This window comes from Ptychodera flava, chromosome 12 (assembly GCF_041260155.1).
Source record: "Ptychodera flava strain L36383 chromosome 12, AS_Pfla_20210202, whole genome shotgun sequence".
Lineage (NCBI taxonomy): Eukaryota > Metazoa > Hemichordata > Enteropneusta > Ptychoderidae > Ptychodera > Ptychodera flava.
The window spans coordinates 25,949,245-25,962,401 of NC_091939.1; the positions used below are offsets into that span (position 1 = coordinate 25,949,245).

The following is a 13,157-nucleotide window of genomic DNA, read 5'->3' on the forward strand; positions in this document are numbered from 1 at the left end:
AGCCAAACTTATCCACGTACGATACTAACATAAATACGTTCGTAAAATGAGACTTCGATATAATATGGCATACAAACAGACAACAAAATACCTTTTAATATTGAAGTCAAAATGTACTCCACATACAGCCGTTAGAAAAACACTTACCCGAGTATCAGTTAATGTCAATTACTGTCTTTGTAATTTCTTTACTGAGAAATAGCACTGTCTTGGTGTATATCGTACAGGTAATTTTGTGCATTTCTAGTGATTATTACTTTTCGAGTATGTTGGTAATTTCTTGCACGTTGTCAGTCTAATTATTATTTGTTGTACTTTCTTTCTTTGCATATTTGGTGTTGCTGTCAAGTGCACTGCCTTTGCTTAAATTTTTACTGATTGTTATTAATTTTGCTTTGTGTCAAGTGGTTACATGCCCAAGTCTCAGCGTGTGACTGCTATTCTGTAAAGAAGAAAGGAAATCAGTCAACAAAGGTCATTAAACAGTCAAAATTTAAGTTACTTTATAGGCCCTCGAGAGGGTCTATGGTTACTTACAATTGTAAGTATTGATTAATGATTTCAACAAGAGTGAAATTTATAAAATATTCATGAGCACAAAACATTACAGCCGTACTAACTGTTGACATTTAGCTAGTTTTTGAGAAATGGATTTACCAAAATTGAGATTAATGGCCCATGCACTGAAAATGGCAATAATTATTCAAAAAATATTCTGACGACCCACAAGGAACAGAAACAGTTATCAAATCTCTATGCACACATGATGCAGTATGTTGGAATCAAGAAAGTCATCCCATGCCTGATTAAATCTGTTTTGCGCCAGTATTTTATTTTCGTTATCCTCAAGTCTGTATTTGTAAAACAAAGGATCACCAATAGTATAAATACCGAGCACAGAGTTTGTCCTTGCTGTGACCTATGTTGCTAAGTTTTAAGTCGGGTACAGGTTCTAGTGTATACCGGGTGATGGCACAGTGATCACAAGAGGCGTCCAAGCTTAAGTGTTCCCCACTTTCGCTTTTGCAGAAATACGCTGCGCTTAATTTCGCTCTGTACTACAGCAACACATTAATCGGGAAAGAGTAAGAGCGATTTTAGCAGAAGGCAATTTGAAACCTTTATATCCTACTGGGCTACGACACAATGATTTGCCAAAATTAAGGACAAAACGCTATGAGACTGAAAACTATTGAAATGTAGCTTTCGAAACCGAGTCATTCTGTATAACAGTAATTAATCGTGCGATCTAGATCATGTGACCATCCTTTGAGCCAAAGTTCACCAAGCGTACAGAGTACACACTACAGCTACTCACCACATGCTGTTACACGAACTGTTGTTACACAAACACACACATACACAACTTAAAAAGGCCGCTTACACTTCTCAAAATAATATTAATGCATCAAATGTAAAGAGGACTGCAAGTTGTTTAACATACCTTGATGTTTGTATTACCTGCTTCTCGCTATGTTCCATGGAATGGGTGGAGGAATTGTTTCAACTTATAGTGTGATCGCGAGACTGTAATATCGTATTTAACTGCTGTAGCTCAAGAGTTTCTTATGGCTTGTAGTCGTCTAACCGTGTCCGACTGCAATTCTGTGATCGATCTGCGGCACTTTCTCCCTCCATGTGCAGCTGGATTTAATACATGTTGACTTATCGCATAATCGGAGACTCTCAACACCACTATAGCTAACTTGTCTTTTTGATGCATGAACTATGATATTTTTCGGTATCGTGAAATCTCCGCCATCAAACTAATAAGAAAATTCCTGACAACTTAAACATTCATAACCAATGTAACTCCAGTTCTGCACAGTCTCTCGTCTGTCATCGATTTCACAAACACGGGGCGAATTTCAGAAAACTGATATTTAAGTCAATATCTTTATTACAATTAAGGTATAGTCATTCAAAGGTAGTTGCCACAAAAAATTATGACATTTCCAGATTTATAGTACCACTTTTAGGTATGCATTGGCGGAGGTATGTACGATAATAGTCACAGGTGAGAGGTTGCAACAACATGGACAAGCTATTAGCCAGTTCATAGTGCACCCATGGTTTGATTGACTCGGTGCTGCTCTACTTCCTGTGTTGTGCAGTGAACTCGGACGCTTTTTCACGTACAGGCACCTGGCGGTAGTCGTGTTTTATCACTCTTCTAATAAATGACGCCATCTGCACGTGATTTTGAAGTATTCGAGTCACCCTTCTCTAAGTCGAAATAACCGTCACGGTGATTCAAGTAGCTTTTTAGCCCTTTCGAAAACTCGATCAGGCATTACAGAGTGTCTGAACACTGTCACACTGTGGATTGACCGTGGTCTCAACAATCATGCTGTATGATATTCAGTCTCGAAAAATAGTTCTGCTGGTTTTGTAGAAGACGTCACTGACAGTCGATGGAAACGGCGGTTCCGTCCACTGAAGTGTAAGTTCCTACTGGCCACACGTTAAGGAGTTTAACCTTTGCGAGACGGGCTATGAATTCGAGCCTGCGCTTTCTTATAAAACTGCAATTGTGTACATTATCTATGTATTTGGGCCACTCTACGTTAGTGTGTATACAAGTGGATGTGCGTGAATGTTTACGCTTGTTATTGTCAGTGACGAAGTATTGTCATTTATCGATGTCTCATGTTAGCAGGACCTAAGGTCATTCGGCATGTTTCGTTTCCTCCACAGCTACACTCATGACAAGTAAACAATATAAGCTTATATAATTGTACCGACGCGATGTATTCTCTGAGGGTTTCACATAGAATGTAATTATTTACATGCAAGCTCAGCACCTTCACGCTTATTATTTCCTGTCTGCCAAGAGCCATTCTCACAAACAGGTACACCTACTGCCGTAACAAATATGACCGACCTGGACAATGTCCAAAGCAACAGCCTTCCCACTAAAAGTGAAAGTGTTGGAACTTCTAAGCTGTTTTCACGGTTGCTTTGGATCATGGTGAGATTTCTTATTCACATGAGCATGTTGAAATGTATAGAAGGTAGAGTGTTTGCTCTTTTCATGACGAGATAACAGAAAATAGAGGACCTTACCTGAAATACTTAGATCAAGGTATCTGAGATATGCAACCTGGTGTGGCTCGAGCCTGAGCTTCCGCCTGAATAGCTATCCGCACGAAGTGCGCATGCGCAGCCTGTGTTAATTGAAGCGACGAACGGTAGTGGTCTCATGCTAACGGTCTCGAATTGGGTAAACACACCCCGCTAAATTAGATGTGAATAGCGGCGTGTGTTAACCCAATTCGTGACCGTTAGCATGAGACCACTACCCGACGAACAGCCACATTTGAATAATAACACACTCCGGCGAGGGCAAGATCACGATTTGTTGCCCGCCCAATGGATGGTGCTCATGATGGTAATATTGATGATGCCCGAGCCGAAGGCGAGGGTATCATCAATATTATGAGCACCAGCCCGAGGGCAGGCAACAAATCGTGATCTTTCCAGTGCTAGCGTGTGTTATTAATTTTATTACACCAGACAAACACTTTTGTTTTCGAAATTTTGCTTAGAATGCAGTCAAAAAAGCCACAGTGAAACGTTCTATTTGTTGCTCGATCGCAATGTTACATATAAGTTGAAGGTCAACTATAACGTTTAAAATCGAAGACAGTGTTGTTAATATTTTTCTTAATGTCGTCTACTTCAGGTCGAGCTAATTTCTTGTATCTTTTCAAGAGCTATTGCTTTACAGAAAATACTGAGCAAATGTACGCGATGATGTGGTACGCGCAGAAAGGACGCGCGGTATTCCAGAACGTGGTAGAGGGCAGTGCACGCGACAGGGCTATATCAGCGCACGCGACAGCTATATCACCTGAGCCATGTTCTATCACTTTTTGTTCTATATCACGTGAGTAAGGCTCAGCCAATCGCAGTACCTGGATAATACGTGAGGTGCTAGCGTGTGTTATTACACTGAACAAACACTTGCTTTCGAAACTTGCTTAGAATGCAGTCAAGTGTCGATCGAGACTCGCCACAGTGAAACGTTCTATTTGTTGCTCGATCGCAATGCTACATGAAGTTGAATTAACGTCTAAAAACGAAGACAGTGTTGTTCTAACCACACTTTACAAATCATTCTTGTTCAGCCATGAATACCATTTTGCTTGACCACACATGAAAGCATGAGACCGACAAATGTGTTTTAACAATGGACCTATAGACTAAGTGCTGCTCGAGTCAATTTGGAAAACTTGTGTTAGTTCACAGACCGAGGCGGATGTATCGTATTTGTACAGCTGCATAATAACCGAAATCATCTTATCACCTGAGGTACCCTTGAAAATGTTCATCAAGATCCAAAAGTTGTGACACAACCATATGAACCTGAGGAGGGCATCGTTTGAAGCTAAAACGTCGGTAATGAGAATTTAAGGATTTAGTTGAAGTGTGCTGATCTTCTGACACTTTACCAAGAGTGATTAGATTTGGTAAGAGATTCATCAAAAGTTTCACTGAGGAAAGTTTGAGCAAAGGATTTGGTCTTTCACGAGTCTTTCACTTTAGAGGCACGTACTGCCTCAAGCATCTCCATACTTGAAATAGATTAATAGTAACTTCTAAATAATCTAGAAGTACTTCTTCGGCGGCAGTTACAATGAGTAAGGCAACAGATTGGCAATGCAATGATTTCCTATTAACAATCTGATGATATATTTCATAGAAATGTATAAATGCATGCCACAGTTAAAAAGAGTCTTTTCATCTTGAGGAAAAGAACAGTGGTCTTAAACTTTGCTCACGGATGCGGAATAATTACGACACGAATTAGTGGTAGCACATCCTGACACGTGTCGCAATACCAATCACTTAACGGTTAAAAGTGCAGACGTTGCACAATATAAGTTGCCATAAATCAACGCATTTCCTTGTTGAGCAGAAATGTCTAATTCATGATTGATGGTTATAGCCGTGCATGGTAAGTGTATATAAGGGTGACGGACACGGCGTTTTCACCACATCAACTCTCAGCACGATCCAGCTTTGACTTGAAGCACAGAATCATCAGAGACGCCACTGTACTGCTGAATCTAAGATGAAACATTTGATGATCATCGTTACAAGTCTGTTCGTGGGCGTGGTTTTATCCGCTCCTTCAGACTCTGTTACCAAAGAGCCCAAGGTATTTATTTTATTCACATTTCTTTGTCTGGTAGGTGTATATGAACATATCCAACAGCGGATGCCTATGAAAACATTAAGCGCCTATCATCCGTGTAAACATGTATGTGTATCTGAATGTATATATTCCTGCGTGATCGCTCATTGCAAACAATACCTGAGAACTACTGTGCGTGTGTTTGGTGTGTATGTGGATCGTGGGTGAAATGAAGGAATCGGCTTCATGAATTTGTTGCCTGAGAGTATACTACATTTCATGTCATGAGTATTTCATAATTTTCAATCTATTTTAGTGTGTTTTATTGTTCCATTTTGTTCTGCTTGGCCGAAAAAGCTATCTCTTGGAAGCAACTGTTCCGTCACTCTTAAATTTAGTGTATAAATTCTTTGCGTTTTATACTCATTGAGATTTCCTCATGGCATGATAAGATTAAAAAAAGTGTCTTTATAGAATAGTTTGCCAATCTTATTTAAAAATCTTTTCTCAGAATGCGTCTCTTACTCGGTTCCGATGGCTTTAGCAATTGAGATTTTATTATATTTGGACAAAAACAACCTTTAGTTTTATTATGACGTGAGGTTCGCTCATTAGTGTGCTGTGCCCGTTTTAAGAGTTTGTCTGATTTGTAATTATAAATTGATCAATGTGAGACTATATATACCCTTTATATGGACATTGACTTCGTTTCTCATCAAGGGGGATGGCGTTTGGGTCATCGCGATTTTGAGAGCTATTTCTGATATCTCAAATACGAATCAATTTGTAAAATTCAAACCAATTGTCATACTCGGAAGGTCATATATACTCCTGAAACCTGAGAATCTGCACTGTGAGTGCTCAGCGGTTTTTTTTGTTTCGTTTTTGAGGTTACGCCACGATGCGTGTTGCTAATATCAATTGTTGAATTATTTCATCCAGAAATACACGTATTCGATCAAGGTCAACGAAGTGTCTGGCGGTCAGAGAGAAGACACAATCATCATTGACGAAGAAAGGAATGTCGAAATATTCCAAACTGTTCATTCCGACGATGCCGAGGTTGTAGAAGATTTTGATGCGGTAAGATTGATTTATACCATAGTTATTTGTAATTTGTGTATTTTGAAATGATGGGTTAGTGCCTATATTCATCATCAAATCAAGTGACTGCATTTTCGTTTGTCCACTGAAAAAATACGTCAAAATACGGCTGAGATGAACGGAATAAGTGAGATTATTGAGTCGTATTCCTTCTAAGTATAGTTAATCGCACGAGTAGGTGTGCTGTTACAGTTGTAATCACCACACTTATGGTCAGGAACTTGTAAACATCACTCGGCCTTCGGCCTCGTGATGTTTACAAGTTCCTGACCATAAGTGTGGTGATTACAACTGTAACAGCTCACCTACGAGGTGCGATTAACGACTTATACCACGAAAAACAGGCCAATCTTCTCTAAAATTTGTAATTTAGTACCAATAAATTGTCGACTTTTCATTTGAACACCCACAATGGAATGGAGCGACCCATTGTACGTCGAAAGGTTCACAGAGGTTATTATGCACCTGGCATGCGAGTTTGGGAGAATGACCAATCCCAGACAAGTAGGACAAGGGCTCTGGTCAACTGCAAATCTGCATTTGAATAAGGGCTACAGAGTGGTATAATGCACCTGTGTAGAAGGAAACTGTTTTAGTCTGATTGGTTAAATAAAATGGCTTGCTTTACTCTGTCGTATTGGCTATTGGCTAGGGAGAAGGCATTCAATCTGTATATGCATGTGATTGCCTCGTGGATGCATCAGGCTTTCAATGCCATTTTGGTGTTTTTGACTGGGCAAGATGGATCTTGTCAACTTGTCTGATCTGATGACCCTAGAGACTTCCTAGAGGTCCATGGATGGCCATGTAAAAACAACCAAAGTGGATTTTATACGGGCAAACTGCCCTATAAGAGCAGCCGCTACTACAGAGTTCATCTAATCCACGATGTGTAGTTCAACTTATAAAAAGAACTTGGCGATGATACCGCCGACATGACCGTACTATCGACGACCATTGCCAAGGGGTAATCAAGTTCTCCTACCAGAAAGTAGGCGTCTTTACGTGAAGCAAATGTGCGAGATGGCTTGGATAGAAGGCCATCACACTGGGCATTCTGGCAAGGTAATTTCTTCTTTTACTAAGATATTTATACAATCATAAAACGAATTCTGTAAAGTTATAACATTAAATTCATTGATCAAAATATTTTGTTGTGTGTGTGGCAATATCACAGAATTTCTTTCCTCTATTCCACAAACGTATTAAATAAAAAGGCTGTACTTATTTCCATGCTATTTGTGACATATTTTTTGTGTTTGATAATTTCAGGTGAGTGTGGCAACATCTTTGTACCATCAGGGATTCGATGCGCAGCTTATCAAAGAACAAACAGGTCACAGATCAGATGACGGTTTACGCGCCTAAAATGTGTGTCGATCTCACGTCAAAAGCATGTGTCGAATACATCTACCATTTTCATCTAGTGTTAAAGCAGAGGAAGCTGTAAGTAAACCAGTTTCTTAAGTTGCTACGAAACAACATAACAAAACAGACAGGATTGGTCCAACCCAAGAAGACGCCGAATCAAAAAATAGACAGATCTTCATCAACAAATCATGTTCCTTATATTGAGCATGGTTCAAAGAAAGTTAAAATTGAATTATAAAATGTGATGTTATAATATATCAGTTGAAAAATTGTCTTTATTGAGTTATTGAATGTGTGTGAATGCTTTAGGCATCTCGACTGTACCTATTGTTCTCATGGAAATTAGTAATCGTTCATACTTTTTTTCATATTTAAATAAGTAATCACTACACTTTTATTGATATGATAATGATTTTCTTTCATTAAAGTGTGGTGATTACTTATTTACATATGAATAAAAGTGTGACTGATTACTAATTTGCATGAGAACAATAGGTGCCAGTCGTGATTTCAGGGATAAATGGATGGCAAGAACAATAGGTCACATGACCTGGAGTGGTATAAAAGATAAAAGACACACCTGCCGTTTAATGTCAAATTGAATATTTCTAATTCACCATTTTTGTTTCATGAAGCATTTTAGTCAGTGTCCGTTCTATCTCCTTGAATATTCTTTCATTAATATCAAACTTTATTCAAATTATCTACTTGGACAAGAGCGACAAACTGCCGATAGCAATTCAGAAATTCTCTAACATTTGTCCCCTGTCGGCGCAAGTCTATTGTACAGTTATGCTCAGCTGTTACTAATGGTGCACCTTTGGCATGCAGTTTCTATAGATATCAATGCAAAATACTTTGAACTTTTAAAAAAATATTTGTGAAACCGATGATTGCAAAATTCTATTAAATGCTAGTTACAAATATTATAATAGAGTGTGTTAGTATTTTACTTATTTGAAGTATTATCTTCTATTGAATTCGTTTTCCGCTGCAGGGTCTGGAAGGCATAATCCCAAGGAACGGTGACTCGTGTTACGTAAAACCGTTGAACAGTGGTGAGAACGTCCCACCAGCAGAGTTGAAATCGAGGCTTGAAAGCTCCGGGTCTGATGTGAGATATTTCGTTTCTTTCTTCTTCTTTTTTTGAAAATGGCAGTGTATTTCTGTCGAAAAATAAGAGAATGTTATTTTCAGCAAAGTACGAAAACATAACAAAGTCTTAGGGGTCGGCAGCAAGATTATCTTGAAACGTAAAGTCACAAAATCGATTCTATAACTCTCAGTGGCAATGATGTAGACAACCCTTTAGGATGCAGCATTCCTTTTTAAAATCACATCTTTCTTATCATGTACATATAGTTTTCTTGCATTGCACTGCACTGCATTGCACTGTGTACTTTATTGTGTATAGTACTGTACTATAATACTGTACTGTACTGTACTGCACTGCATGGTACTGCACTGTACTGCACTGTACAGTACTGTACTGTACTGTACTGTACTGTACTGTACTGTACTGTACTGTACTGTACTGTACTCTACTCTACTCTCTACTCTACTCTACTCAACGTACTGTACTGTACTGTACTGTACTCTACTGTACTGTATTCTACTGTACTGTACTGTACTGTACTCTACTCTACTCTACTCTACTTTTCTGTACTGTACTGTACTGTACTGTACTGTACTGTACTGTACTGTACTGTACTGTACTGTACTGTAATGTAATGTAATGTGATGTAATGTAATGTAATGTAATGTACACTACTCATAATACCGTACTCTCTGACCGGTATTTCCATGTCTCCTCTAAATTTGGAGCTACTTTGTTGAGAGAAAGACTTTTGCTTGTTTTCAAATCAGAATGTAATAGAAGAAACTGGAGACAAAGATGATGATCTGTACGTACTTGCCGGTGGACCAATCAAAAACCGAGCTGTCGTGGGTGAAACAATAGCAGAGAAATGTGAAGGACGGGACATTTATTGGCTGACACTCGCTCAAAGCGAACACAAAGGTAATCATCTCTTGCATGCTAGTAGTGATGAACGCCTATCTGGTTGTATAAAAAATTGGAAACTGCTGTTATCTAGTTCCCAGTTCTGATTTAATCTAAATTAAGTTTGTATGTTTTGACATCACAGACACAGTGCACAGATTTGATTTTTCAGAACCGGGTTGAAGATATTTGAATGTGTTCAAATAATAAAGATATTTTTATATTTAAATATTTTGACAAGGCGGACGAAAAATGTCGTTATCCTGTAGTGGGTATCGTCTCGTGTAGGCAGCCTACATCACTTTCATTTCGCCATTATTTTAGCTGTAGGTTAACCTTTTAAGGTGGCCTGGTTTATAATACCTTAGGAGGTGTTGCGGTAAAATTAAACATACTTGCGTCTTAATCTGACCAAGTTGGTAAAATATTATATTGTTTGATGGTGCCGTACTCTTCCGTTGTTGTGAACAAGTAGCCTTATATTATTTTTGATCAGCAGATATAGTAGTATGAAGTTATCGTAACATTGATGCACGCTCATTGTGGAACTGGCTTTATTTGTTTCTCGGAAAATGGATAGGTGTCATTGGCACTGGCGAGCGCCCTCTAGCGTCTAGACCAACTGCAAGCTAATAATCCCTCTAAATTAACATATGAAGTCATTGTTACTATCAACGGGATTCGCATCTGAACTTGGAATCATGTAGTCTAGTCCAAGACAAAAAAGCCGCGTCATATTCCAATTGTTTTTTTTTTATGAATAGCTAATGATTGTTGATTACGTTTATTTTTACATACAAGGAGATGGGCAAATAACCTTCGAGTGGGTTTAGGGTTTTTGATTTAGGCCAAATAAAAACATTTAATGCGTGTTTCCTGTTTCCCATAAAATACCGTGAACGTTAAAAAATTTACTCTACATTTTTTGAAAATGCGAAAAAATGTCCAGAGTCAGCGTTTTTTTCTAGGGTAGGTCGGATTATCGGAAACACAAATACGTTTTTTATTATTATTTTGTCTCATTGAATTACTTCTATCTAAATGTGTTAAAATGGAACGTTCCTTTCTTTTTGATTCGTTGGGAACGCGACCTTTCAGATTGAACGACGATTCAAAATGAGTATGGAGATATAACAATTTTACTCTACGAGATGATATGTTCTATCTTCAAAATCGTGCACCAGATATGTGTTGATTTTGTAGTTGACCGATGTATACAAGACCAATATCACCTTCCTCACTAGCTGTGAAATGTACATTTATTTTCCTTATTTTCAGGTCGCGAGAAACGTGGCTGCTATTTATATTATTGTGTACCCACCCATTACCTTGGTAACGGACGATACCGTTACCGTTGTACCTTAATCGGTCGGTGTTGAATTCAACTAAACTTCACAGCGATATTACATTCGTCTCCAACTAAGAAGAAAGAGTGTGACTGACCAATCTGAGCGACAGAACCACAATTTCGATGTTCAGTACATATTTTTAGAAAACGTCATGTCATATAGAAAAGCTAATTCCGATCACTAAACACTATGTTTTTCTTATTTCGACATTCGATATTACAATTGACAATAATTTGTGGAATAATGACAGATGTAATTTTTTTTTTAAATTCATAAAGTAAATTAAATTCGATCCAAAGGAATTCATCAATTTGTGATGTGTTGTTATGTTGTATGCACTGGCAACCATGAAAGTTTGCTTTTAAGACACAAGTAAATTTTATTTACCCTTCGGACCACAGAATCCACATAACTATATCTAAGTTTTTCATGACACACCGAGAATTGTTAGCATTGTCATGGCCACCGCCGTTACATTACATACTTGAGGGCAAGACTATTAGTAAGTGAGTCACATAGGAAGTAGCGCCCTCAGTCGGTACCGATACGGGCATCAATGCCCGACGATTGATACGATTCAATCTATGTAGCTCCTCTGGTTTTAAGCCGAATTCAGAGAACTACACAACATGTTATCACATTGTGATTTTGAGATTCATTTACGGTGTTCTCTCCAGAACAACTCGGTGTAATGAACAAGTCTTTGAATCTGACAATCACTTCAGTTCTGACAAATCAAAACTGTGCACTGTGTCTGTGTTGTCGAGTTCTCTACTCCAGTTCTTCATTGGCTGTCCGAGTATCCCGTAGGGTAAGGTGCACATTGACTCGGCGCGCGATTCCAAAAGAAGACTATGTAGTCGCTGCGGTTTACAAGAATAAAAAAATTACCATCAATACAAGAATACGATTTTTTCCAGCAAAGAAATGTGCCGCCCTGCCAAACATTTTCTGGCATGTTTCTTTTTGTTAATAGATTAGTTTTGTTCATAGATTACTTTGTTTATCGTTCGACACGATACCATCTCATATGGGTAGCCCATGAGTTTTAAAGTCAGGTCACCATTTTCATGTTTCAGTAACGATTCACGGCTGATTCATGACTATATTTCTGTTGGGTAAGAACGTTGTAATGGAAGACTCAGCCTACACTCGAAATTCTGACGTTTCAGAGCTTAGTCATTGATGTGTGATAGTAAACAGAAGCTTTTACAGATTATCTATAGAGAACTAGCTGTGTCTGATCATCTGGCAGCGATAGACTTCAATTCAAAGTACAGTCTGCACCAAAAAATTATCTATGTTTCACCCTTGCTGCCAATGGAATCGCCCCAATTCTGATTCCTTTGAGCCTGACAATTACTATATCTTTTCCGATTTCAATGTTTACAAATACAGTATTTTGATTCAAAAAGTACACTTCTGTAGGTTCTTTTCCAAACCTCTATAGCTCATAAAGTGATGATGCAGTCTTTCAAGCCGGTCGAATAGTTTACCGCTTCCACTTGTCTTCACCAATGCAAGATTACTCTTGCAAAAGTAACGCTTCCCGAGAACTGTTGCTGTTTGTTACATAATGGTGACGTATGCAAGATAAAAGTGACATATGCAGGAACGTAATATATGAAAGCTCAACTGTCTGTAACGTTTGAATTATGTTCCGGTATTTTTCAGTTGTTCCGTCTGTGAAACAACGTTTTGTTGTACTGTCGAAATGCTACTCGTTCAAGTCCTGAACACAGGCCGTTTTATGTTAATTATCCAATGTTATTGTAGACAACAGAATTGTAGTCAGGGCATGAATCATTGGTCAAAGTTCATTGCACAATGCACACACATAAGGTGTCGTCTGTACACGATAGCAATGCTGTTGTATATTAACAATATATCAGTGAAAGGAGCATGAAAATGCACGGGATATCCAGCTAAAAATGTATGAAAATATAAGCAAATGTTGTCGAAATTGTTCCTTTATATACCAGTCTTAGAACTTGCCATTTTACATGTACTCATCAAGAAATAAATTCCAGTTTTTATTGCCACACAAGAAGACAAAAATACTGATTTACATACGAGTATTGAACAAAGTTACTGCTAGCTACACGAGTTACCTACAAATTATCGTGTGTTCATCTCATAAAGAGACTTAACTTTTATTCTAATTGGAATAAAAACACGATTGAAACTAATT

The 13,157-nt window shown here is 38.2% G+C and overlaps 1 protein-coding gene across 1 annotated transcript; it reads left to right on the forward strand.

Moving 5' to 3' along the window:
• The first annotated feature begins 4,988 nt into the window (after positions 1-4,988).
• Positions 4,989-11,253, forward strand: LOC139146122 (leukocyte cell-derived chemotaxin 1-like). The gene is made up of 5 exons (XM_070717552.1): positions 4,989-5,164; positions 6,083-6,223; positions 8,613-8,729; positions 9,482-9,635; positions 10,896-11,253. Exons 1-5 carry the CDS (start codon positions 5,078-5,080, stop codon positions 10,994-10,996), a joined length of 600 nt encoding a protein of 199 aa, XP_070573653.1. The 5' UTR covers positions 4,989-5,077; the 3' UTR covers positions 10,997-11,253.
• The last annotated feature ends 1,904 nt before the right edge of the window (positions 11,254-13,157 follow it).